We start from the raw sequence: 26694 nt of genomic DNA, 5'->3' as shown, positions 1-26694 counted from the left end.
CTCAAAGCACACCAAATCAGTCAGAAACTTACTAGCTTGCTGCTTTGTAGCAACAGAGCTAAATTAGAAATAGAAATAAAACAGAAATCAAAATTAAAAGCAATTAGTAACTCTGTAGCTCCCTGGCACGGTTAGCTGTTAAACACTATATTCCATAGATAGCACTTCTGCTCCTTGGCTGTACAGTTTGAAGTTCCCTTCATTCAGACCCATACAACCGCGTGGGTCACTGTAAGACCCTAAGCAGGTCCTCTACTGTGCTGTCTCTTACCACTACACATAGGCTGTGAGCAGCAGGGGTGCACAACTGCAAATCACTGCATGTCTCACTTCATGATCCCATTCTTTCATGGTGATTAAGGAGAAAATGATCCTTAAGCCAGAATGAAGCAAGACATCGGTCTGTACAAAAATTTTACTAAAAATATTTGAACAAGGTATTGTAAAGATGCAAGTATTTACAATGGCTGCTGAAATATCCAGCACTCAGGCAATTCACACAAACATGGCTATAAACCATAAAAATGGCAACAAATTTAGACATGTTTACATAAAGAAGCAAATTACCTTCAAAGCCAATCGTAAGGTCTGCCCATCGAGTCATTTTGAAACAGGTCCTAGGCTATTCTGGTAAACTAACCAGGCATCAGAGAGGAAGTTACTTCTGGACTCAGGTCAGCTAAATTCAACACGAGAAAAACGTGTACACTTACAGTTAGGATACAGAATGGCAGAACCATCAGTCAGATTTCTGTCACTGCTTATAAGTGACTTGGCTTGCTGCTCTACCTGTAAGAGGCACCACTGCATAGACACACAAAGTGAAAGGACTGAAGACTGTTTACTGAAGATGCAGAGATCAAGTTAAACTAGGCATGATCTTTCTCAGCACCAAAATCAAGCCATCCTAGCAGATAAAACAAAAAGGGTGTTCTCCCTTTTGTAGAAAACACTAACTTAATCACAGCTTACTCTTTCTGTTCAGAGGACTTTCAGAGCTTAAACTTGTTGCTGCTGGAATAGAAGAAACTGTTGCTTTAGGACAGATTATAGAACTACAGGACATACTCGTGCAATGTTACAATCCTAGAAGTCTTTTTGCTTCTTCACTCTGTGCCATCAGAGTTTCACTAGCATACTTCTGAAGAAGCTCCATCTTCTTTCTCCGTACAAGAGCTTCCTCAATCTGCAAATATAAAAACATGAAAACATTCAGCTTAACTCAGATGCTGAAACCAAGAATGCCCAGCTATTAAGAGAGAAATGCAAAAGAAGCAGTGACAGAGGCCTGTGCTATTACAAATTAGTGGAACAGAGATGAATCAGCAATTTCATCTTTAATATTCAAATGTTCATTGCAGTCAAAACAAGCAACACAATGGATGTCTTTATTTCAAATCTCTGCCCCTCCCCTTTTCTATGAGGAAGTTAGCTGCAATTGTAGTTCAGAATCCAGAATGCAAAATCCCACAGGCATGGAATGATTTGACACTTCAAAAAAAGACTGAATTAACTACTGCCTAACAAGGAGAGACTGCTGTGTAAATCAATGGTTAAGTCAAAACCAGTCTTCAGTCTGTTACGCTCTCTTCATTTAGAGAACATCAGTCAGAAAGCAATGTTTTCAATCAGCGTTTCTCTCTTCACAGTTTTGACAACCCATTAAAAATATTTTGCTGAAGGTACAGAATCATGACTTCACAGCAGAATACAGCATTGTGATCTAACAAGATGACAGTAGGTGGTAAAACACCACAAGCCATCTGAGTGACATCAAGGCATACCTACCAACACATATCTAACTCCTGAATGTTCCTGACTGTTACATATCAAGCTACCTGTCATGGTTAATGCAATATATATCCTAGAGCTATTTCAGTCCATAACTGTCACTCAAAGTCAAGCCATCCAAATCATTTTAGGTAAGTGAGAGCAAACTGCAATTTAGAACTAATTGCTAAATTGAAAAAAATAGTTAGACCAGTAGTAGAAAAGCACGGTAAAGATTTAGTGGGAATCCAGGGTTATCCTTATCATAACTGATAAATAACTGATCATAAGCAACCATGACTGAGTGCACCTCAGCAAGTTTGCTATCAACACCAAGTGGAGTGGTGCTGGATGAGATGCCATCCAGGTCTGTCAGGATTGAGAGGTAGGCCTGTGCAAACCTTGTGAAATTCATAAGGCTAAATGCAAGGTCCTGCACATGGGTTAGGGCAATCTCCAACACAAATATTGGCTGCATGACACAAGCTGGACAATGAAGGGAGCAAGAGTAGTCCTGTGGAAAAGGACATTAAGTACTGGTGGACAGAAAACTGAACAGCAGCTGGCAACATATTCTTGCAGCCCAGAAAACCAGTCATATCCCGGGTTGCATTCATAGAAATGTGGTTAGAAGGGAAGTTATTCTCCCCCTCTATGCTGCTCTTATGAGACCCGACCTGGAGTACTACATCCAGGTCTAGTTCTCCCAGAATTTTACGATTCTATGACAAGTGTGAATGTGTTGTAGTGTTATGCAACACGACACTTTTGGCAACTCTCTGATGAAGATGGATATAGCAGTGGTACCTTTTTTCTTTCTGGTCAATTTCATAGCATTTGCAAGAGCACTAAACAGATACAGAATAAAATTGCAGGAGCATATCCCTGCAGTTCAGTTTTCTAATGTCTTACCTCCTGTTGAGACGGCACTGGAACATGTGCAATAAATTTCTGTTGGCCTTCTTCACCTTCTTTTTCTTTGCCACCTTCCTCATCAGACTGAAAAAAATAAATAAATAACAAAGAAGCCACATCAAGTTTGCTTTCTGAAGAAGTCACACAGTTCTGCAAGAAGGAGCTAGACAGAAAATGGATGCAGATACACAAATGCAGGATGGAGGTGTATAGGACCAAACAACAACAGAACATATCAAGCATCACATTCGGATCTCATGCTGTTTTACGTTTTCAGGACTGCTGCTTTTGTTCTTCATACAGTTTTTTCTCTTCTGTGGAAGTAACACGAACATAAAGCCACCATCCCCCCCTTTTCCACATGTCTCTGGCTGCCATAGCACATCTATAAACAAAAGAAGAGCTAAGCTATCAAGAAGAAAGTCCATGTCTCAAAAATAACATACCATTTTCCATTTCTGTGTAACTGCACTGTTTCATTCTTACACCTGAGAGCTGGGCTTATGAACCATGAGACAATACAAACAACACAAGACACTGAAGGAATGACCAGGTTTAACTTACGGGCTACCTTTGTTATTCTAGCAACAAACCAACTTAGGTAGGAACTGAGATGCAGGAACTGGTTCCATATCCCTTTCACAAAACTCAGAGAGCATTAGGAATGCTCTTTAAACTACCTTTGGGTGCAGGGGAAATAAAGAACCAAAACCATGTCACAGCAATGACTGCACCATCAGCAAAACCTTGTATTAGAATTCAAGTATGAAAAAACCCTGTGTAGATCGTACTTAGAAGCATGACTCAACATTGCACTGTTAATGTTACAAATACCAGCAGTCCAGGCAATGACAGGTAGTCATAACAAGGTCTAAGCTGTTTGCTATTTTTCATTCGAGCAAAACACCTTTCTTAGCCACCAGCTTTCATCACTCTCTAAACTTAAACCAAACATACTCATCTATTACTAAACAGGACAACTGAACAGGAAGTTAGGCAGAACTCAGCACAGCAGAAAGGTTTTCAGTGAAATAACTCTTCTTTGAAGGAGGCAGCACAGAAGACAGAAAAAAGTAACATCCCATAGCCATCACATACCTCATCATCAACAGCGTAGATATTTGCTTCCTCCTCATCTTCCTCCTCCTCCTCATCACCTCTCGCAAGTCTTGCCTCTCTCTCCATCTTCCATTTTTCCACTGCTTCTGCTATAACTGTTTAGCAAAGGAAAATGTGTATCAAGTGTATTTGAGAGTAACTTAAAGCAGTATGCTCCAGCTTTAACCTCAGTTTTCTCCACAGCAGCACAGCAGCCCTCCAACAACTGCAGCTAGAGCTCCTTTGACTTGTCTCCTATTTCTAAAGCTTTTTCAACACTTAAACTTCTCAGTTAAATCCTCAGCATCAGTAACACACCTTTACTGTAACCCTTGTTGTTAGAGTTGTCTAAGCAAAATGTAAAGAATTATTATGCTGTAACAGTGTTCATTTGGGAGATATGTTAGAGTCCAAGTGTCCTGGAGAAACAACTGATGTTCTAAACAGCACAGGGTCACGTGGGCATGCGAAGTGACTCTGTTCTGTAAATGTCAGTGGCTACAGGAATACTGGTTACAGTGTAGTCAATTAAATATGATCACAAGTCATCACCCACATAATTCACTTTCTTCTCATCTCATAATGCATTTCTGTCATTTTGTAGCACGATCCAAATTCTAACCCATTCCTAGCTAGGATCTGTTAGGTGGCTCTATCTTCACTATGGAAAAAAACTAATGCAAGTTTTAATAATACAAGTTTTTACAATAAACTTCATTGGTCACATGTAACATTGGTCACATCAGTGCTTTAGAATCCTAGGGAGGTGCAAGATTCATGCAAGTAGGCAGCAGAAATGCCTATAGCTACAGAAGTCAGCAGTCAAGCTCCTTGGCACCAAGAGTTAACATTAAAATGCTCACCCTAAGAAAGCAGAATCTAAATCACATCATTGTGTTCTGTGTGGTTTTCATAACAAAAAATCTGTAGAAGTTAAGAAGCTTTTTTCAGCACTTTGTTTAACAACAGCTTAACTCTTCTGATCACATGGTGAAAGTCACAAGAACTTAGGCAGTAAGCAACCCTGAGTGGACAATGTGTATTAATAGCACCATAGAAGAGAGACATTCCTTGCAATGTGTGCAGAAAAATAAATTCAAGGTTACATTAGCCACATTAACTCAAGCGAAGACACTTCAGAAGATTTTTCTCCCTTCTTCCTTCATTTTCATGCATTGGTTCTCCTAGAATCTCTACCCTTACTATTTCAAGGGCACAATCACAGAATATTTTCTTAAATAGCTACACTCTTAAATAATTCTTAAATAAAGACCTGCATAAATTTTCCTAAAGAACTGCATGAATGCAGGTGGGTTACCTCTACTGTCTGCAATTAGCAGGATATGCAAGACGACCACAGGGTGGGACACCCTGCTGGGAGTGCTGCAACACACAGCTTCCCTTCCTCTGGTACCAACTGTCCACAAGCCAGCTACTGTTCATCTGGGTTAAGGTTCCAAGATATGGTGCGAGACACTGATAAGGGGAGCATTTCTTTGGTTCACCTCCTCCCTGTCCTGTAAATGCAAGCAGTAAGGCACAAACTGAAGTACATGATACTACAAAGACCTTGCCACTGAAAAGGGCAGTGTATAACAAGAGGATGACCACACCAAGAGCCACCAGGTATTGACAACAGTTACTCAATGTACAATCCTTTAACAAGTTGCTTTCTGCAGTTTTGTTTAAACTTCTCTTCCCTCTAACTGTAGAAGAATTGAGGATTTGCCTACAGTTGAAGCTTCAGTAGAAGGCATTTTAAAACAAACAGGAAGGAAGTAGTAACAAATTGCCAGGATGGCTGACCGTTCACCAGAAGAACTAGAAGTTCACTAGAAGAACTATTTACAAAACAGCTAAGCTCTTCATAGAGCTGCACTGTCTTCCTTAAAGCCACACAAATACCAGAAGATGGCAAACAGAGCCAGGTTTTAAAGAGGGTTCCAAAAACTCAACTCCTAATCCTGTCTTTACTGGGCAAGTCAGTAGAACAAAACTGGACAGTATGTTGGCAGGCATATGAATAAATGTCATCTATTGAGTAAGTTTGTGTTTGAAAGGAAAAAGGAAACACCACAAGCATGTTGAAATTCCAAGAGCTGACAACTCTGTGAAGAAATAACATGGGCCATCTAGATTTCAGGGTTTCCAGAGGACTTTAAGAAAGCCTAACAGCTAAAGGAGGAAGAACATAATACAGGTAAGTAACTAGCTGAAATGTAAAACACTGTACAGTCAATTTTCACGAGACAGGGAGGTAAAAACTCTCAACTTCGTAGATGTCTCTCCTGCAATCTACTCTTTTACACGCGTAAGCATGAAAAGGCAGAGATTTAGCTTAAATATTGAATTGTTAAAAAAAATAATTAAAAACCCACTAACAGATATAAAGATGAAAGGCCCAGAAATGCCTTATGCAACAGTCACTGATACCTTCGTGACAGATGAGATCAGACAGCCAAGCACAATTACCCACAGGGAGAAAAGAAATCTGAACTTCAGAATTCCCCAACTTTCCTTCTTGGTCTGATTTAATGTTCAAAAAGAGTTTGAATCACACAAAACGTAACACTCAGTATCAGTCAAAACCTGACTAAACGTCATTGAACAAAGATGATCAGAATATATGAAACTGTTTTGGTACAGAGAAAAGAATGTGTACATAAGAATACACCTCTTAAGCCTGCACAGGGAAACGAGGGAGGAGGTGTGAAAAAAATTTTAGCAGCCTGGAGAAGAAATCTTTTCTCTCTTTTTAGCAGAAAATCAAGAGAGCATCAGCTATCTTAGCTGCAGATCTAAAGCAAAGGCAGCTGCTTCTGGTCTTCAAAAACCACTTACCTAACAAGCTCCTAGCAGCCATTACATCTTTGAGAAATAACTATATACAGATTCCACAAGAGGAAAAGAAACAAAAATAAGAAAATCAACGAACCAAACTCTACCAGCAATTATATAAAAAAGATTCTATCAGCAATTACATAAAAAAAACCAACTCTGGTTTAAGAATAGCATTAGCCACAACAGGAGGCTAAGAATGAACTCAAATACTACTGCATACAGTCCCCCATCTCCCCTGGGTATCCAGTCCAGTGTTTACTTTCATACCTACTTATTTCCCCAAAGCCAAATCAGCCAAACCTGAACAGGATTAAAATGTATACAAGAAATCTCCTGCAAATTTCAGGCCCAATTCCTTCATTGCTTTTCATAGGAACTGATATGCTGGGTTAAAATCAGGTTTATCTAGTCCAGTATTGCCTGCAAGTATTTCTGGTAGTCCAAAGCTTATTTCTGCTGTATTCGACTCCTTTTATACCTGCAAAAATTTCCCTCTTCTGGTGAGAAGCCCACCCTCTATTACTTATGGATACTAACAGATGTGCTGGATTTGGGCAAAGCAGAGTATTGCTAAGATTGGAATCACTGTGCCAGCTGCAAGTGGGAGAACTAGAGGAGGCAGAAGGATCAAAGAAGTTACTTGACAAGACCATTGCTTAGTTACAAAACACTACAGTCAGTAGGAAAAAAAAATGTACATCTCAGTCAGATGTATTTGGTTGGGACTGATAGCATGGGGCATGAAATGTCAAATCTTGTTATTTAACAAGATAGGAAAAAAAGTTCACTGTTTCAGAACTGTGCACCTCTGTTTGGAATTAGGTTTCCCCAGGAAAGAGGGTGCCAGATCCACAATCAGAACTACCAGAGAATGTGACCATGAAGTAACATACAGGACAAGTAAAAAATGCTGTCACTTCAAGAAGAGGTAAGAGTGACTTCTGCCTACACTAGAGGTGCAAGGATACTCGAGTGTCTACACATCTTATTTCAAGTAAAACTCAATGACTATTCACGTTGGATTTTGAATCTCACACACCTTTCTTCTCATGTTCTTGTTCCAGGGGCTCCAGGATACCATCATCTTCATCCCTGTAGCCGTAGTATTCTGCATCAATGGACTTCATCAGTTCTGCTCGAGTTTTCCGGGGTGGTGGGAGGGCTGGAAGATCATGACCATCCTCCTATTAAGTTAGTCTTGATAGTTTGCAATACACTTCTGAATCTTACCAACCCTACAGCCATTACAGCTACCTCATACCAGTGGATCACTTGAACTGGTGACAGTATCAGAAGCACTGGTATTTTATTCCATCCTGCAAAAAAACCTGTCTGAACAAAGAGTGATACTTCTTATCACATACTTTCCAGTCTCTGGCAACCTCGTCTTCTTTCTATTATTATTTTTTTCCTTCCCTATCCTCAAGTCCCCACAGTGACCAGTATTAACATACAAAATGAACTAGAAAGCTGTTGTAAATTCCTGCAGAAAATTTCTCACCCCCTATAATTTTATTTTATTTTATTTTTTCAGATGGCAAATAAGAAAGATGTGATTCAGCAGGCCTGCCAAGCAATTCTCACTCGTTTCTAACAAGATACAGTTACTAGCATTTTCTAGTAGACACTGTCATCAACAGCTACTGCTACGTAGATTCGTACTCAGAAAGAACTGACATTTACTTACGCTCCTTCTCAAACAGCTCTCTAACTCCTGGTAAATCCTTTGCAGCTCCAAAGTATTTGTAACCTCTGTTTCCTGGAACTTCTTTCCCCTCATGATCTAACATCCTCGGTCCGATTCTCTGAAAAATAACCAATTAGTTGCTTTGTTTTATTCCTCTTCCATTTGTATTTCCTGCTTTTTCCTGGGCATCTTACTGCGATAAAGGATTGAGAAAACAGACGTAGGGTGGTTTGAACTGATAGAGAGCAAGTAGAGTGCCCTCATAGCTCATCTTTATATACCATCTACTTTTACCAGACATCACACAGTTAAAACAACAATGCAAACCACGAAGGGCCCATACCTGATTCACCTTGACAAAACATGTAAAGCTCTTTTATTCTCTGTGCCAATGTATTTTGCTATCCCACAAATAAGCACCAGTGTGTCTGACAATAAACACACCTTCAGTGCTCTGGAAAGTGAGAGTCTCATTATTTTGTTTTTAGCAGCAACGAGGTGACCCAAGTTAAAATCTTTCTACACACTAATGAGGCATAAAGCAGAAAAAACAAGGCCTACTGCTGGGTCAAATCAGAACATTGCTGTGAACTTTTAACAGAAGGGTAACACTGCTTAAAGTAGTGTTTCAAAAGCAAAGTCAAATTTGCTCATCATGGAAACAAGTATGTCAGATCGTGCTAGAAAGAGTATTTAGGGACTGAATTAAATTCCTCTCTAGTAAACATTGGACAAATAATAAACATTGAACAGATTTTTCTTATTAGTCACTTGGATGAACCACACAGTACAAAATAATCTACACTTACAGCATAATCAGGACCTCCCAGCTCCCTTATTCGGACTTCCCAGTGCCCCTTTTCCCTCAGAAGTTTGTTTATTTCATCGTTCAGGTCCCGAATTCTGAATTCACCTAATCCAGCTACCAGAGGGAAAAGAGACAATAAATTAAGCAGTTTACAAGAAGCTCCAGAACACCAGAATTAATCCAACTCTAAGCACATAGCTCACATGGGATACCATTACTTAACAGGTTAGGACTACAGGTTCAAACAAAATTTTATTAGAAAAAAACTTACCATTTTGAATCTGTGCCACTTTCTTGGAAATTTCCCCAATGATCTAGTTAAACAAGAACACAGAAATGAATTTCTCCATAAAGGAAAAAAAAAATCCACCCCCAACCAACTAGAAAACCTGGTAAGATCCTTCTAGAAGTTGTTTTGATCCAGAAAGTAGATCTGAGCTTAACAATTTCAAATATCAACATTTTATTCAGACAAATGTAGTACCTCAGAGGCTTAATGGAACATGGAACTATTTTACAGCAGCAATCATAACCAAATTCCTAATAAATATTTCCAGCAACTTCACCTGTGACTTTCCAGGCAAAGAAGGGTAGAAAGGACTGAAGGACTGTCTGACAGGCTGGTCAGCCTGACCAAAGGGTTATGGAGCAAATCCTCCCAGAAGGGGCTCCCAAAGAAGTGAAAGACCCAGGTGGTGACAAGGAGCAGCCAATATAGGATTTGCCAGTGGGTAAGAATGTTCATCCAACCTTCATTAAGAAGGTATTCAATCACTTGCACGGGGGCCCAGAACAAGCTGTGAAATCCCAATCCCATAAGATATTAAAAAGTGCATTGGATATGGTCCTAGGTAGTTAAATGTGGCTCAACCAGCTCTGGACAAGTGTGGTGAATGATACCATATTCCAGTGAAACATTCTGTGATTTAACTGCCTGTACACTCAAGAAGTCTGGAACACTTGGCACTTCAGTTTCAGACAGCCTGCTTACAGCAGTTCAACCTGTTACAGAAATAAAAAAATCTATGGTTTCTCATTACCTGCCGTCTCCACTTCTCAGCTTTTGGCAATTCATTACACTCTGATGCAAGGAAAGGTCTTCGCTCCTGTTTGATAAAAAGCCACACTCAGCAAAGCTTTAATCTAGCAATACACTCACAGCATTCCATACAAACATTACCTCTCAATTAGTCCCAAACTATGCTACCAGCCTCCTGCTGGTAACTTCTGCTCCCACCAACTTTTTATAAGTAGAAAAAATGACTATTTACAGACCTACCAAAACAAATCATCAAGGACATTACAATATACTTAATTTAATGTTATTCAGAGCAAAACCTGTCACCTGTTTCTTTGTATCACCCCACAATACCATTCTACAAAAACAATGCTTCATTTAACACAGCTGCAATCCACATCATTTTTAGCATACTGCCATCTAAACAAAAAACACTGGTTTCCAAGCAGCAATTAATTTCAGGCCTTTCTTTCTTAACTGCTACAATCTAAATGCTGTAACTTTTCTCCAGCATAACTTCATTTTACCTTCTCCCCACTATTCTTCATCCAAAATAATGATTTTCCTAATCGTCACAGTCCACTGACTTGCATACACAAGGTAATATTTCATCTTATTTGCAGAATTCTGCATGCAAGTATTTTGACCCTTTCCCTACAGTGCTTCCACAAGTTTACCCTTAAACATCAGGCAGTTATGTCAGCTGCAGACATCACGTGTCGGTTTAGTAACATGCCAATGTTGGGTCATATGCAAGCCTCGAGTTCAGAATGATTCTGAAGGTCCTGTTTCAAGATTATTGTTATACCAACAAACAGGAAGATCAGAAGGACTTTTCAACCTTTTCTGGGAAAATATCCAAGCAAACCCTATGATTACAATCAGTAAAAATAAGCGTATGCACATCAACCTCTGTAAGCAGTTGCAGAAGATAAATCTCAAAAGATCATTTTCTGCCCAGCACACGGCCTGCAGCTAAATGCCACTACAGCTTTTTAAACGACTCGATATCCTTCTTCCTAAAATATTACATAAACATAAACGATGCCCAATCTTTCCCTGCCGTTATCAGCCCAGCCAACTTACCTCTCAAACATACATACACACAACCTTCAAACCAGGTTGTTTAAGAAAATTCTATTCACCTTTTTTCTCTGGTCACACAGTGAAACACAGTTTCTACTTGAACCCTTCCCATGTACAAACATCTAACTCCTATATGATGCCTTCGTCCAGCATATGGACCTTGTGAAGCTGTCCCACAGTTATGTACACAGCTTGCATGCCACTCAGAGCTAACAAAGCCATAAGGCTTTTTGACTGTTTCACATCATACCTTAACTTTTCCTTCTTCAAGCTGAGCTTGACGAAACCTTGCCAAGGCTGTCCTAAAAATAAAAATAAAAAAAACAACAAAGGAAGCAAAATTTACTTCTACACAACTAAACTCCAACAGTAGCAAGCTCTGCTGTGACTTTTTGTTATGGACTTAATACAGTTTGTAGAAAAGCAAGGCTTACACATCCATTTACTAGCTCTTCTCAGCAGCAACTGTTTCAACTCTAGAAAACCTCAGGCGTTAACTTACTTGGTAAACACAAACTCTAGCAAGAAATGAACTGATTTTTCTATTTAGCATATTTCAGCATGTTAAATTTTTAATACCAAAGGGTGTCAATAAGTTATAAGCATCAAGGGTAAACAAAACACAAAAATCAAGACGAGAAAAGCTTCAGTGAGGAATGCAGCAGTTTGTAGCCGAGTTTATTGGCACGACTACTTTGAGTCTCTCACACCGGAGCAGATTACATAGGCCCCACCTTTTAATACGCCGTTACATTCATTTATAAGGTATTCAGTCGTTACGTGAACGAGCACAAAACAACCGAGAGCAATTTACACCCTTCCTTTAAATACATAACCGGACTCGGCATCTGACCGGTTCCACGCGTTCCATCAAGGTGCCGTCAAGGAACAGAGCTGCTGGCAGCACGCGGTACCGCGCCGTTCGGTTCGGCGCCGTCAAACCGCGCGACACGCGCAGCAAGGCGCTGACAAACGCTATCGGAGCGGCAGTGCCTCACAGCGGGTGTCTGGATGCGGGCAGCGCACGGCGACAGGACACCGCCGCGGAGCAGCGAGCACACGGCCTGCCGGCCCCATCCCCAGCCGTACTCACATGGCTTTCTCCGCGTTCCGAGCCTATAATGGAAAACAAACGCGTTATTTCGGACGGCGTCTAGCCGCTCCTCACTTCCCATCCTCCCGGAGCAGCCCCGAGCGCCACGCAAAGGACAACAACGGCGCCGAGGCCCCGCACTCACCATGGCTGCAGCCGATCTCTCGCCGACCCCTCAGGCGGGACCCGGAAGCGCTGCACCGTAACCCCGGAAGCGGAACTTCGCCTCAGCGCGTTGCACGGCGGCAAAGGCCTCTGTTCGGCGCCTCGCTCTCGTGCGCGTGCGCGCCCCGCTCGGCGGCCCGCTCCGTCAGCGCCGCACCGCCTAACTGCGCAAGCGCGGCCCGGAGAAGAGAAGCGAGCCGCACCGGCCGCTGCGCCCAGGGCTCCGCGCCATTTGCCACGGATTGAGGACGTCTCCGTTCACCCAACACGACCCACAACTTCAAACAGGAGCGCCCACACAAAAGCACCCACAGCCCGCTGTACCAGCTCCAAACACCAGCACTCCCACTGCTAGCTGCCTCCTTACGCTACAGGCTGCCACTCGCCGTCAGGGCAGCGCCCAGGCACCTGGAAGCTGGTTTTCCTTCGCGTTCCTGAGCTAAAGACAGCAGCACGACCCCAGCGCCCCCTTAGTCAGCCACTGAGCAGTCAACAACTGCCGGCATTCACATCACGTGGAAAACCCTTCGCCTGCTTACTGCCAGCTCTTCACGTGTAGCTCCAGAAACGAGTTATGTTATAGAACAAAGTATGAAAACAGCATGTACTTGCACTTCTTGGCCTTTTAACTAGTTTGTGTGCTGATAGCTGAAGGCCAAAGTACCACAGCACACCATGGAACTACTCCAGATCACATCTAGAACATGATGTGTCTTCAACAAAGTCATAATGAAAGAAATGCTTTATCCACACCAGCAAAGCAAGAAGCCCGAGCCCCCACAGAGCAGGTAATCCTCAGGCAGCTCAGCAGCCTGGAACAAGGACCGCGTATTTACAGTCTGATGCTACAGGACAGAAACTCGATGTAAGGCAGAACAAAAGAGAAGTCCAAACTAAACTTTTTACACCTCCACATACCCCTTTTAATATGTTATTTTGCACTGTGTACATGAAAACCAAAAATAAACAAAGAATTTTAGCCAAACTCCCCTTCCTCCTCCAGCTTTATTGATAGTTTAAAATTACATTTTCTATGTTCTAGGACTTCAATTGCTTTTACCATCTTACTTTAAAAACTGATTACAAGCAAATGAAACTCAGTTGTCTAAGTGATATAGTATACAAAAATAACATCTTGATTTCTGTGAAAATGCATTTATTTGCAACTCCTGAATAGCTCCAAATTGTATATGCTATGAGCACTGATGTCTGGGTTTCAGATTTACTTTGAAGTATTTATTCAAAAGCTTCCCATTGCGTTCTGTTTCTCCAACATGGACATTCACTGACTGAATTACTGGTATTTTAAAGTTTATTCCTGATTTCTCTCTCTCTCGTGGCCATCAACAGGCATGTGCATCTTGTTTATTTACTCCCACTCAGCTATATGCTCTATGTAGGGCCTGATACAGATATTACTTGGTGTTAACAGCTACTGAGGTCAGACAATCCAAGGCCATTGTAATAAAATTAAAGTTATGAGGAAGTTCAGACACTTCCAGAATTTCTTTTCTCCTGCATAGGATCACTTCCATGTAACCCAGAGAGGGTTTGCTGGTCTGACTCAACTCTTCCCACTCATCAATCCCTATTCACCAGTGGCACGGAAAGGGGGTTCTTTAACAAAGCATTATACATAACACCTCTACCAAACTAAACATAAACATTTTTGTAGTTAAATGCAGAAAGTTGATTTTTCCACCCCTTTCCTCCTTTTACACGGCAAGTAAAGCTCACTGGCCTGGGAGTAGCCTCTATCTGCCAACCTTTGGCCAGTGAAGAGGATTCAGAGAAAAATAATACAACCATCAATCAGAAAAAGGAGGGGCGACAAAGGAAAATAATTAGGCTGTAGCTTCAATTGTGCATTCCCGTGCAAGGTGCCCTGACTCGCCGCAGCGATAGCAGTTGACTTCACTGGTCTTGCTGCAGTTGATGGCTACATGGCCAGTTTCGCCACACCTGGGGAGGGGGTAAACAAAACAGAAACAAAGAACACTTTTAATGAAACCATTCGTCAGTTGCACAGAAAAGCAAACCCACTCTGTCAAGTGCATTATCTACTGAAGATGCATGCGATGCCAGACCTGCACTCAAGACTTCTTCTTCTTAGACATTCTTAGATATGAGGACTATTACTGTCTTTAACAATAGCAAAGAATCATTCCTCAACTGATCAACTCAGTCATCGCTGCATACTAGAAGACCTGCAGCTGTGTTCCGTGCTCACAGAACAAACAGGATTTTGAAGCCAGCTTTTCAAGCTGATTTAACAGCTCTCAGTTTTGAGTATCAGTAGATAGCCATTTTTGAAAGTAAGCTACGCTCAACGTTTGAAGCTTAACTTCCCCATCAAAGACAAAGAATGCATCTATCACTTTGGGTACAGTTCATGCTTTTACCTGTTCTCTCAGCTCTTACCTATAGCATTTCACTTTGGTGCAGTCTTTTTGAATGTGTCCAAATTCTCCGCAAGAGTAGCATTTCTGCTCGTCTGCATGGTCACAGTCACGAGCCAGGTGGCCAGGTTTGCCACAGTTGTAGCAGCACTGCTCTCTCTCCCTCTTCGGCTCCTTGCAGTCCTTCGCAATATGGCCACCTCTACCGCAGTTATAGCAGGCTTCCACAATAAGAAAAACATACCAAACAAGACTATAAAACCTTGGTTAAGTGAAGGGTAGCATGCTCTTAATGAAGGACTTTTGTCTGTTCCAACTAGTTATGATGAGCATACAACATCCTTCTCTTCAACCACAGGCCTCTCTCCACATAACTGAAGAGAAAGAATATTTATTGATACTTACCATCCTCCTGAAGATCACAGTCCTTGGCAAGATGGCCAGACTCACCACAGCGGTAACAGATGTCCGGGAGAGATGAAGACATGAACTGGAAGCCTGCTTGATATGAGTAACAAGAGAAAAAATACTTAAGAATGTTCTTCATCTCTAAAAGTTAATCAAGGATTCTGCCACCTGAACTACCGACAAATTAGGTCTAGTCTCAGAAACAGTGAAAAAAAATTACAGGGTTAAGAACCAGGTAACTTCATTAACAAATTTGGTATTACTTCTTGACAGACCAGAGGCTATTTTATGCACTACTCAAAGCAGCCAGCTAGAGATCTCACTGTACAATGAACAGAAAACCCAGCCAAGTTACCTCTGCCGCGGCTTCTCATCCCACGACCACGGCCAATCCCAGTTGGGCACTCCCGGGCCCAATGGCCAGTGCGTCCGCACTTGAAGCATTCGTTGCTGCTCATGGTTGCAGATCAGCTGCCTGAGGAGGAAAAAGAACAAGAACAAATCACATTTTTAGAACATCTTCCCCCAACCAAACATTAAAGTAAGAAACTTAGAGGTTTCATGTCCTTCTAGCATAGCAATTGGAAACAAAGCAGAACTTATGACTTGAATTTTCTTGTACAATATCCATGCAATAGTATTAAAGCCATGATAATAGACCGTATCTCATTTCGGCTTGGAGTTGCTAACAGCTCAAACCACAGTGAACTAGACAGCCTTTCCTTTCATCAGTTTTTGTAGCCAGTCTTCACTCTGAATGTTTACAAAATGCTTAAAAATGGGTAAAAGTGCATTTCTTCACTACTGCTTTAACAGCACTGTCTTTGCTCTCTCTTTTAAGCAACCACCTCTTCCTTATCACTCAGGTAAGCTCAAAAGCCAGATACTTCTATCTATGAATTATTTCTTCCTGGTAGTCGTTACATTTCTCATGGGAATGGGTGGATGGCAGCTACTTAGAGTTTATTCACTAATCAATTCTACATAGATATACATATATTCTATATAATACATACTAGACACACCCTGTAAGAACAAGTCACAATGCAGCTGTATGAAAGACTGCAGTGCTTCCACTACTGAAAGAGCAGTTACACCTGACCCGAAGAACCACCATTTCTCAATGTATTTCAATACAGCATCTCACAGTTCAGGGTTCATACTTCACTCCCTAGCTTACACAAAAGAAAATGTTTAAGAAATCTGGCTCCCTAAGAGACATCAGACACTGGCCAGATATCTACAAGGCTAACTTGGAAAACATCCTTAGAATGCTAGGGAAACATCAGATAGGCATGCCTGTCCATGACAGTACAAAGCACTTTTGCCCATATTGGGGAAAGGAGGAAGGTGGTTCACTGAGCAGGAAAGTCAGTCTGCTACAGACCACAGAACACAGTCAGGATGGGGCAGGTTAAACAGATTGCAATCACTGTACTTTTACCTCCCCCCCAAGGTGTAACACAAAGCAACACTACTAGAACTAGATGCAAAAGAACAAGTTAGATTAGGCTTCAGTTAAATATTAAGTTTGAAGTACACTGATTTAGAAATTTGCGTATTAAGCTTTGCTTTCATGAAATCTCAAACTGCCTGAATGCTCCTTAGGCCTCACCCAATTCCTTACTCTTACCACTAATAATTCTACTTCCATTAGGCTATCTCATCTCCAGACTGATTTTCCTAGTTTATCCATGTTACGGAAACTATTTTTAAATCAAGTTTAATACCAGAGCAACAGGAATATTATCTGTATGTTCCCACAGGGACACTTTTAAGAAAGAAGTGACATCTTAGTATTATGACCAGAAGCACCAGTACTTAAAAAACAACTGTTCAAGGTCCCAAATCACCAGGAACATGAATACACAGCATCCTGAAGAAGTCCTTATAGAAGCAGCATGAACACATGATCTCAAGTAGGAACCAGAACTAGCACTCCAGCATGGAGATATACCATATCCATTTATGGTTGGACTGGGTGATCCTGTGGGTCTTTTCCAACCTTAGTGATTCTATGATTTAAGATATGAACATCAATTTTTATTCAGTTATTTTTAAGGTACTTGAATGTAGAATGGATTACAGTGGCTTAGCCACTCCTTTCTCAGAACACTTCCTTCCTCTTCAATCACCTTCTACCAGTGACCATCTGTCTCTCCCACCACAGTAAAAGCAGGAGAATTTAAAATACGGGAGAAGTTTTATATGCTACTTCTGTAATCCCACATCTATCTTCCAGCTGCTGTTCAAAAATGAAATTCTGCAGGACACAAATGTTAAGAATAAAGCTGGCTGTATGAGTGCCTAAGATACAATAAACTAAGTCATTTCACATGCTAGCAGGTATTCACTGGTCCATCGCACTGTTCAAAGTTTCAAACTTATTAGGACACCCAAAGGTGAAGAGCTCTCTGTAATGGTGGCAGCAGCTGGTACTCTGTGCCACTGTTTATGCTTGCTTTCATAGCAACCATGTTGACACAGCAGAAAACACAGGCAAAGCCAGCTGCAGGAGCTGATCTCAGGCCCCTCAATACTTGATGCTGTTTTTCATTTCAAGAGGCACAAGATGGAGCCTCCAATTTGTGTATCAAGACAAACTCCTGGCTCAGTTTGCAACGGTTTGAACTGAACAGGAATACATGTCTATTGACTGAAGCAGTAACTCCCAGGGTCTCATTCAAACCATACATCTGACACTTCAACATGAAGCAATGAGGAAGTATCCCCAACAGTCACCTGCATATCAAACCAGTCAAGCTGATGTGCAGTAGGAGAAATGTTCTCTAAGTGAACTAGATCTCCTTCAGAAACACAGTGGAAGTTTCTCAAATAGGATATGCTGTCAGCCCACATCTCCTTTACCAGCAACTGTAAGCACAAGGTGCAAAACAGCACAGTACTCACTGCTCCAGAGCAATTTGAGATGTACTTTTACATCTGAACCTAACTTTTTAAAGACTCGAAGAGAAAAACTCTTCTCTTCCGCTATTTATCAAAAAGGCCAAATAAGATAAGGCAAACTGAGTGAGAAATCCAGAGAAAGACAAACAACAGTGTTTGCACAGCTTGAACAAGACAGATTCACCTCGCAACCTTACTCTTCAAAGGCCTGCTTTTTTCCCTGAACTCTGACATCTCTGAAGGTCACAGCTGCAATCAACACAATTATGAAGCGTACTACTGCATCCTTGGATACTTTGAACACATGAAAGCACCAAGCAGTTTGCCTGGACTTCCTCTCCTCACCAGTATTTAATGCTCAATGTTTGTGCTGTTCTTGAAGACCTGAAACTGAATGCAAGTTCATCTACTAGAGGTGGATTTAACTGATACTAGTTTTAATTCACCCCATGTTCTAAGAAACAGGGCAAAGTTCATCAACTACATAAACATTTTAAAAAGAGTTAAGAATTTAGCTTTCCAATTAAGCCAGACACTTTTTATGAACAGTATCCAGAAAAGGCCAGTTCAGAAGACAAGTCCTTAAATGGATACCCTCCAAGCAGTTTGGACACAGCTTCATGATTCAGTTACTTACAAGACAAAAAGTAAAGTTAGAAAACCACACAAGTGCTCCTCTATTAGTCACTACTTCTTCATGGAGTCATCACAGATTACTTCTCAGCAGTTCCTCCTATCTACCAAGGCCATTTTCCATGAGCCTTCTGCATCAAGGCAGTTAGCTCATGTTGTTTTCACTCAGTCTCATCTACCAATGATTTCTTTAACTCTTGTTACACAAGTCAACTCTCCCCCATTTGCCTACATTCCAGAACAATTTTACCCCCCTTTCACCTCACCAGAGTCTACACGTGTCATGGTTCTATGTTTTTATGGTTTCAGTATTCCACATCAAAACATCATGTAGTGTACGGGGCATTAAAGTGTCACTGCCCAATCCCAGGTTCCTATCCCTGTACATTACAGCAGTCACGGGATCTGGCCCTTCCGGGTGGGGGGGGGGGGGCCGCTCTCTTGCTGCCTTGCAGTGGGTGCTGGAGGTGCTTTCCTAGCCGTTCCAAGCTCTTCAGGTTTGAATCGGTCCCGGGAACTCTCTCTCTCATCTTGTCTGATTTATTAATCTCAATTTCAATTAAATTGTATATATTATTTTGTATTCCAATATTATAGTAAAATAAGTTTTCCTCCACAGATTGTTGCTGCTGCTCTTTTCCTCCCTGCCTTCCTTCCTTCCCATTTTTGTGGGACTGGGGTGGGGGGGAGGGCAGAGGCCTGTCGCCCCTGTCACGGACATAGATTGATCTGATCAACTCTGTGACAACACAGGAAAAATGAAGTGAAGAACTACAGGCTCATCTTGCTTATCCAAACCTGGTCAAATTCTGCAAGACAGATCTGATGAGACAGTGGCTCAGTTAAAATTCCAGAACTTCAAAGGCAGCAAATGAAGTCACCTCAAATAACATCTCCCTACAAAGGAGAGAAGGCAGACGTTTACCAGAGCTCACTGTACAGACACCCTCAGCTGTAGTCTGAAGCTATCACCTTGTTCACTATTCAGTGAATCCCATTTACATTAGACTTGGTTCTGGATGACCACCCTACTACTGAAGTTAAAGAGCTGAGCAGCTCACAGATTTAAAGCTGCATTATCACAATGGTTTCCTACGTCAGATTTGACTCTTCTGACTGCAGCCTTAGCACCAAACTTTGACACGATGAACTCAAGATGCTTCTGTTGAAATGCAGTATGGACATTCTTCTGCGGCTTTTCAGTTACAACACTTACTATCCAGTCTTCACACACATACTCAAATTTCCCAGTTTGAGTCAATAGCCCAACTACACCAGAAAATGGAAAGAACTACCACTGAGCTCCTCTGTGATGTTCCTTATTCTATGGCTTCTACTTTCTCAGGCAGCACCTAGAGTCTGCTGTAACAGATCAAAGTAAAACTAACTTGAGCTCCTCTGGTAATGAGGAAGCTAAATTTCCCACTAACCTAACCCTGTTCCAATTAGGGAAGCAAAGCATTTCTGGCAATACTCCAGCACTGAACACTTATTCCAGTTATCTGAAAGACATTTGACTGCAACCCCCAAAATCAGTTGACAAGCTGAAGCTAGAATTTGTTCAGAACAACCCCGAGCAACACAACAGGTAGCAGAAGTTCCACCTTTTGATACTACCTTTTGCCACACAGAAAAAAAACAGTGCAGGTTTTGTTTAAGAGAGGCAGCAATAATGTATTTTTCTTTGTCAAACCCTGCTCTGTTCCACATAACGGCAAGAGAGCTGTAATGTGTGAAAATACTAAGGAGAAAAGATCAGGCCCACAGACCTATAGTCTCCCACTCTAAACACATGTTCCCCTTTGCCTACTTTAGGGAGCCTTCATGAAAACAATTGAACATGTACTTATTTAAGCATTGCCTGTTAATACCTCCTCTGTACTTTACATGCACTTCACATCACATTTCATAATATGAAAAGCCATGAACACTGAACAGCAACTCCTGTCCGGTATTGTAATGTCCCTTAGAAATGAATGAGCAGTCCTTTCTGTACAAGCACTGGTTTACAGAAGGGATGGACTAAAACAGGAAGGAACATACTGAGAGCAACATAACTGCTTTGGAGCAGCAGACAACTGTTGCAATTACAGGTGACATGTATTACTCAAGATTCCTCCAAATGCTAGCAGTTCCTCAGAATTCAACAGCTTGCTAACAGTTCAAGCTGAATGTACCAGAGGCAATTATAGCCATTATACTTACCGAATGCTCCCTCTGATCTACAAGCATCACATCTGATATTAATAGGACTGCACTCCTTCAACGGACAGACTAGAGAGAAAGCACTAACCCCCATATACTTGAAACCTTTTTGGCAAACACTGTTAGAAACCACCCATTTCCATGCAGGCTGCTGGTGACCCGTGCACCATGCCATACTCAAATGGGATAGGTCAGCCAGAGCCCACTTGAAACGTTAAAAACCCTGTGCAACAGCAGCAGACCTCTGCTTTTTCAGAAGATCAATAAATATAAAGCAATACTAACAAAGTACTAGCATTCAGTTCCAGTGGAGTAGTTAAAATATTACTCATTTAAAACAGTAACTACCCACGGACAGTTTTATTTCCTTAAGAAAAATGTTTGGGAATTCCAGAACTCAAGAGACAGTCCTGCCATGGAAACTCCTCAGTGTATGTTTAGTTGAACTTCCCCACCTGTAACCCGAAAACATGATAGAGCATTTAGCAGTGCCTCAGCCTCCAGGTTTTATTGTTACTAGGAAAGATACGAAACTAAGTATTCTGGGCACCAAATAACAATATCTCATTTCCAAAGGAAGCAGCTTGAAAGTTCAAGCAAACCTGCAGAAGCTGAAAGCGGAGCTCTTCCTATCTCTACTAGCCAGTTGTATGGCTATGACACGCAATTTGCCAAATATGTATCTCTCTTCTTTCCCTTTTAATTGTTATTGCTATTTGGACCAATTTTCAAACTGAGGAAAAGTGAGTGATGTCAGTAATGTGCAAATATCATATTAATGAAATGAGTTAATGGGAAAAAACCCAAGTGAGGTGAGGCATGGCACTAACACAGCTGTTATGCAGCCCTGGCAAACTCATGGAACCACTTGGAGGACGGGCACAGGATGGCTCTCTACACCATTCTGCACTGAGGAAGAAATCACGGAGCAGGCAACTCTAATGCTGTGCAGTGAAGGGATCTAATTAAGTGCTGAAATTAAAGCAGAACATACTATTACATTTAATAACGCCTTATGACCGTTCTGGATACTAAATGAGTAACAGCGGTTACTTGAAAACTAAGTCTGACAGGAACTTAAAAAAAGAAAAAAAAAAAAGCAGCTCCTCTGGTTGGTGCTCTGCAGATGTCAGACTGTTTTTCCTATCCATTTATAGGTCGCACTTGGATGTGCAGCAGGCCACCGTCCGCGCCCGTGGTCGGAGACCCATAGTTGCAACACCTCGACCCTCAGCCCGCGGAGGCCCAGCACGTGGGGAGCCACGTGGTGCGTCGGGCCGAGGCCGCACTACCTCCGCCAGCGTGCCCCGTCCGTCCCGGCGGAGCGGGCTTCGGGAGAGATTTAAAAAGACAGAAATCGTTAAAAAAAAAAAAAAAAAAAAAAAAAAAAAAAAAAAAAGAAAGAAAAACCAGAACGCTTTTATTCCACCCACGTCCCGCCGGCCCCGGGGCTCGCCTTACCCGCGCTTCCCCGCCGCGCGGCGCCGTTCCCGACCCACACCGCCCGCCCTGCCCCCGCCACGCGGTGCCCGCGCCGCCGCCCGCCCCAGAGCAGCGCGGAACCGCCGAACCGCGCCCCGAAGGAGGCCGCCACCGCGCGGAGAGCGACACGGGACAGCCCCCGCCCGGCCGGGCCTCCCATCCCCCAGAGCGGTGCGGGCTCCCCGGCGCCCCCCGCAGCCCGCCTGCGCCCGACTCACCACCACCTCTCGGCCGTCCCGCTGCGCCCCGCGCCCTCCCGGCGCCCTCCGGCCCCGCTCCCCGCCCCGAACCCGGCCGGCTCCGCTTTCCCGCGCGCTAGGCCGGAGTGCGCCAGCGCCATCATCCCGCCGCCATCTCCCGCTCCCGGCCCGGCGCCCGGCCCTCCCGCCCTGCATGGCCGTTACCTGCAGACTCCGAACCCCGCTGCGGCAGAAGCGCGCCCGCACGTCGCTAGGCCCCGCTGGCTGCCGGCCGTACCCGCCGCTCCCGGATCCCTTCTGGCTGCGCCACACGCGGCTTGCACACGGCCCAGCGCGCTCTCCCCTAGATGGCCCCGCCCGTCCCTACAACTCTGCACACGGCTCGCTCGAGTCCACCTCTCAGCCAATGAGTGAAAACGTTTTTCCGGATGGCCAATCAGAGTTGAGAACGTAAACAACCAATCATCGCTGCCGGAAGGCGGGAAGAGCCGCCCCCTCCCCCCCCCGCCTGGCAGCTCCGTGCGCTCGGCTGCGTGCTTGGGGGCAGAGCCGGGAGCGCGGCCTTGGCGGGAGCTCCCGGTGCGCTGCAGGACGGCGCGGCGCAGTCAGGCTGCTGGCGGGCGCTACGGCACCGCCCTGCCCCTCCCTGTCCCTCGCACTGTGACTCACCGCCTAAGCAGCTCCGGTTTCCTCTGCTTGCCTCTCCCTTCCCCCATACCGGAGGCGCCACCGCGCCGCCCAGTGATGCGGCAAAAACCGGCGGCGGGACCGGGCCGCGCTTCGGGGAGTCTCGCACCACGCTCGGACGTCCCCGGCCCGCCCGCTGCCGTGTCCACGAGGAGCTGCCTCGGCCCCCTCCCTGCTCCCGCGCGCTCCCCCCGCCCTCCGGCGGGCGCTCCGTTCCACGTCTTGGAAGCGGGGCCTGGGGCTGAGAGGAACGGGGTCGAGGCGGGGAACGCGCGGGGCGGCGGCCGCCATCTTGACGGGGCAGCGGGCGCGGAGCTGCAGGCAGCGACGAAATGGTGGACGCGGCGCACGGGGCTGAGCTGCCACCGGCGGCTAACGGGACCGTGGTGGTTTCCCACATTATAACCGAAAGATACGAGAGGGATTTTCTTTTTAAGCACTGAATTACTAAAACGAATTCACTCAGATGCACGCATCGCTGTGATATTACTAGCTTAGCGCTCAGCGAGGATGGGGGTAATCAGCAACAAAGTACTGCACCAAACCCGCTTCAGTCTGAACATCCCGTGGGGTGCAAGGGCACGACGCAGCGTTATCCACAGCTCCTCGGTGTGCGTGTTGAAAACGCCCCGCTCGGGTGCCTGCCGAAAGGCTCCAGCCTGCACGGCAGCTCTCACGGAGCTGAGCTGGGCACTGCGCTGAGCGAGGGCACGAAGCTCTGAGCCCCTCACCTCCAGCTGTGTGCCTTCCCTCTTACAGCACTACGGTTAGCTTTGTGCCAATGGAAAGGACAACGTGTGTCCTCTTCTTTGCGTGGCCTTTACATCGCTTCATTTTATTTGTGTTTCCTGGGCTGTGTTTTTGTGTGTTACGATATGTCAGCTAAATGAATAAATAAAAATCCACGACGAGAAAGAATGCAGAAAGAAAATCATACATTCTCCAATTTTTCTTATTAGCTTATTAATTTTTTCAAAATAGAATATGGCTTCTATATTCTATATTGTCTTTACGATAGGAATCCATGACTATGCTTCTATGACTCAAGAATTTTAGATTGACAAAACAATTGTAATAACTTTTCTAACTTTTTCCAGTGTTCTGCTGGTTGTACTTCTCGTACTGTGAGGTCAGGAAACCTCACGCTTAACATGAGTAGTAATCTGCAGGCTTAATGTCATACAAAGTTTTGTGATTGATATAGTCAGTAAATTCCCTTGAAGAAATCAAAACTGTTTGCTTTATTTGGAGCAGCTTGACATCATATAATGGACTCTCCCTGAACTGACCTGAAAGTAGGGAAAAACTGCAAGTGAAAATGTATTACTCAAGAGTTACTGCTGGTGACAAAACAAATGATTATCCACTGTAAGTGTACTGCCTCAAATACAAATCCAGTGATCTTACAGTATAAACTATTTTAAGCTGTTCTTCACTATAATTAATGAAATCTTCCCCCAATAGAGAAGTGTCTTCTAACAGCATTTGTTTTGTGTACTTACCTCAAGAATTAATTTGGCTTGTTATATCTCAGTGAAGCTTGCAATTCTTGTTTTGCAGGTTTCTCTTTCATATTTAGGCAAGGATAGTCTTGCAGTTCAACAACAAAAGAGAAAAGCATGACAGCTGTTCTCTGGTGCAGTCAGTATTTCCTATAGAAAACAAGGTAGACAGCAAAGAAGTTAGAAATGCAGTCTTCAGTTTTCTTAGGTACAAAGAAAAGTTTATGTTAGCTCAAGAATCCTCCATTGTGTTAGCTCCGTCCAAAAATTCCAAACCTCAACACCAACTCAAAAACAGTGTTCAGAGGAGCTCAAGTGCAGTAATAGTTGATGGTAAATCCGCTGTTTCAGCAATATATCTTTCTTAATGCAGGCAGTTCTTAGAAGTGTTGGATAAAGAGCCAAATCATTTTAAATCACTTCTTGAAAACAGTGTTCTTGCATTGTTTTTCTCCAAATAGTTGGACATGGTGATGGAAAACTGTTTTTGTTGCTGAGCAGTTGCCATTGCTTCTCAGCTGTGTATTTTTATTTTTAAAGTAAATATTACTTCATTTTGCACGAGGGAATTTTCAAAGCCAAAGATACCTAAAATAATCATTAGGAATTGTAAGTATTCAAAAGAGAAACATCTCCTGGAATGTGGCTTAGTTGAAAACAGCTTGTCAGCAGCAGTTTCAGAGCAAGCAGTATCTGTCACCTGTTCCTTCCCCTCCCCAGTCCCAACCATTCATTTTTCATGTCAGGAAGATAGAGCAGAGCAGGAATAAACAGTTACCTTTACACAGTTCTACTCCTGGGTGTTTTGTGCTGGCCTCTGCAGAAAATACAGTTTCACTGGTAGAAGAATACCAAAGGGAGAAATTATTTGTTTTTAAAGATTGGTAAGTGACATTTTCTCCCTGTGATCAGTAGATTCCTTGTGACATTCTGTCTTACAGTGTCAGACATCTAAGAGAAACTTGTTTTACCTATCTTAAGCCCAATGGGTCAGCAACATCCACAAAGACTCTAAAAAGAATCATATGTTGCTGAAAGAAACCAAGTGATTCTTCCATCCAGCTCTATATATTTATTTTTAAAAGCCAGTGGACAACTGGACACTGAAAGAGGTCTGATAAAACACCCAATGAAATCAGTTAGTGTGGAGCAAAGACAGACTCAACTCTGGTTAATACTTGTCTACATACATGGCATTTCACTGAGTAATGGTAATCTCACGAGACTTCTGAAATACAGGAGACAGTCTCCAAGTCTCCAATACCTGATGCAACAGATACTAAGAAAGATCTGCCTGCTTCTTTATAAAATATTTGTACTTCTATTCAGGCTTTATGGTTGAATTATTTCATGGTCTCTCATGTATCGTTACTTCATAATTTTAATGCTTATATACACGTTTTCTTGGTGAGTGTGTCAATTCTAAATTAACCATATAAAGACTTCTACAGTAAAACTATTCCAGTTGAAGAGAAGTAATCATTCTGACTGATTCAAAAAGCTTACTTCAATTTATTATAATGAGCTGATGAGATTTCAAATAATTACTTAATGTTTATAATAATACAGAATGAGTAGTTAGTTCATGGCTATGGCACAGACAGATAAGCCATGTTAACCCAGAGTCACAAAGAAAGAACTTCCTTTCCTAACTAAAAAGTCCAGCAACACAATCATCTTTCCATCATTTTCACATCATTTTCTTCTCTAAAGAAAATAAAACTCTTAAATACGCCTGGAGAACTGCTATACACTCTAAATATTTTCAAGAGATACATATATGCAGCAGG

At 42.9% G+C, this 26694-nt stretch overlaps 3 protein-coding genes across 9 annotated transcripts; all 3 read right to left on the bottom strand.

Moving 5' to 3' along the window:
- Positions 1-400: 400 nt before the first annotated feature.
- Positions 401-12544, bottom strand: ISY1 (ISY1 splicing factor homolog). 2 transcript variants are annotated; one of them, XM_048957751.1, is made up of 12 exons: positions 12462-12544; positions 12317-12339; positions 11474-11525; positions 10160-10225; positions 9391-9433; positions 9121-9233; positions 8312-8429; positions 7664-7786; positions 3784-3899; positions 2683-2769; positions 1069-1186; positions 401-679 (listed from the first exon to the last, which is right to left on the bottom strand). In XM_048957751.1, exons 1-11 carry the CDS (start codon positions 12462-12464, stop codon positions 1079-1081), a joined length of 852 nt encoding a protein of 283 aa, XP_048813708.1. In that variant the 5' UTR covers positions 12465-12544; the 3' UTR covers positions 401-679; positions 1069-1078. The 2 variants fall into 2 exon arrangements, with proteins under 2 accessions (XP_048813708.1, XP_048813707.1); XM_048957750.1 differs by having other exon boundaries at positions 401-1186; positions 12462-12543.
- Positions 12545-13375: 831 nt separating this feature from the next.
- LOC125698870 (CCHC-type zinc finger nucleic acid binding protein) lies at positions 13376-23052 on the bottom strand. 6 transcript variants are annotated; one of them, XM_048957770.1, is made up of 5 exons: positions 22920-23052; positions 15644-15763; positions 15287-15381; positions 14903-15105; positions 13376-14443 (listed from the first exon to the last, which is right to left on the bottom strand). In XM_048957770.1, exons 2-5 carry the CDS (start codon positions 15744-15746, stop codon positions 14326-14328), a joined length of 519 nt encoding a protein of 172 aa, XP_048813727.1. In that variant the 5' UTR covers positions 15747-15763; positions 22920-23052; the 3' UTR covers positions 13376-14325. The 6 variants fall into 6 exon arrangements, with proteins under 6 accessions (XP_048813727.1, XP_048813732.1, XP_048813731.1 ...); XM_048957775.1 differs by having other exon boundaries at positions 15287-15378; XM_048957774.1 differs by having other exon boundaries at positions 14903-15101; positions 15286-15381; positions 22920-23051.
- A 99-nt stretch (positions 23053-23151) lies between these two features.
- LOC125698866 (elongin BC and Polycomb repressive complex 2-associated protein-like) lies at positions 23152-25673 on the bottom strand. Its single transcript, XM_048957765.1, has 2 exons — positions 24905-25673; positions 23152-24691 (listed from the first exon to the last, which is right to left on the bottom strand). The coding sequence occupies exon 2, from the start codon at positions 23800-23802 to the stop codon at positions 23152-23154; it is 651 nt and encodes a 216-aa protein (XP_048813722.1). The 5' UTR covers positions 23803-24691; positions 24905-25673.
- Positions 25674-26694: the final 1021 nt, after the last annotated feature.

The sequence above is a fragment of the Lagopus muta genome, chromosome 11 (genome assembly GCF_023343835.1).
Source record: "Lagopus muta isolate bLagMut1 chromosome 11, bLagMut1 primary, whole genome shotgun sequence".
Taxonomy (NCBI): Eukaryota; Metazoa; Chordata; class Aves; order Galliformes; family Phasianidae; genus Lagopus; species Lagopus muta.
The sequence above is the reverse complement of the archived record's forward strand: the minus strand, read 5'-3'. Positions and strand labels throughout refer to the sequence as shown.

Excerpts from the sequence above, each read along its gene's own strand:
- ISY1 (XM_048957751.1), bottom strand. Across the intron at positions 7,787-8,311 it reads AGAGCTGTTTGAGAAGGAGC|CCCTCCCACCACCCCGGAAA; the intron begins GTAAGTAAATGT and ends ATGATCTTCCAG. Across the intron at positions 3,900-7,663 it reads ACAAGAACATGAGAAGAAAG|TTATAGCAGAAGCAGTGGAA; the intron begins GTGTGTGAGATT and ends TTTGCTAAACAG.
- LOC125698870 (XM_048957770.1), bottom strand. The coding sequence starts at position 15,746 with ATGAGCAGCAACGAATGCTTCAAGTGCGGACGCACTGGCCATTGGGCC. Across the intron at positions 15,106-15,286 it reads ACTGTGATCTTCAGGAGGAT|GAAGCCTGCTATAACTGCGG; the intron begins GGTAAGTATCAA and ends TTTCTTATTGTG. Across the intron at positions 14,444-14,902 it reads ACCAAAGTGAAATGCTATAG|GTGTGGCGAAACTGGCCATG; the intron begins GTAAGAGCTGAG and ends CCCCCTCCCCAG.
- LOC125698866 (XM_048957765.1), bottom strand. The coding sequence starts at position 23,802 with ATGTGGGAAACCACCACGGTCCCGTTAGCCGCCGGTGGCAGCTCAGCC.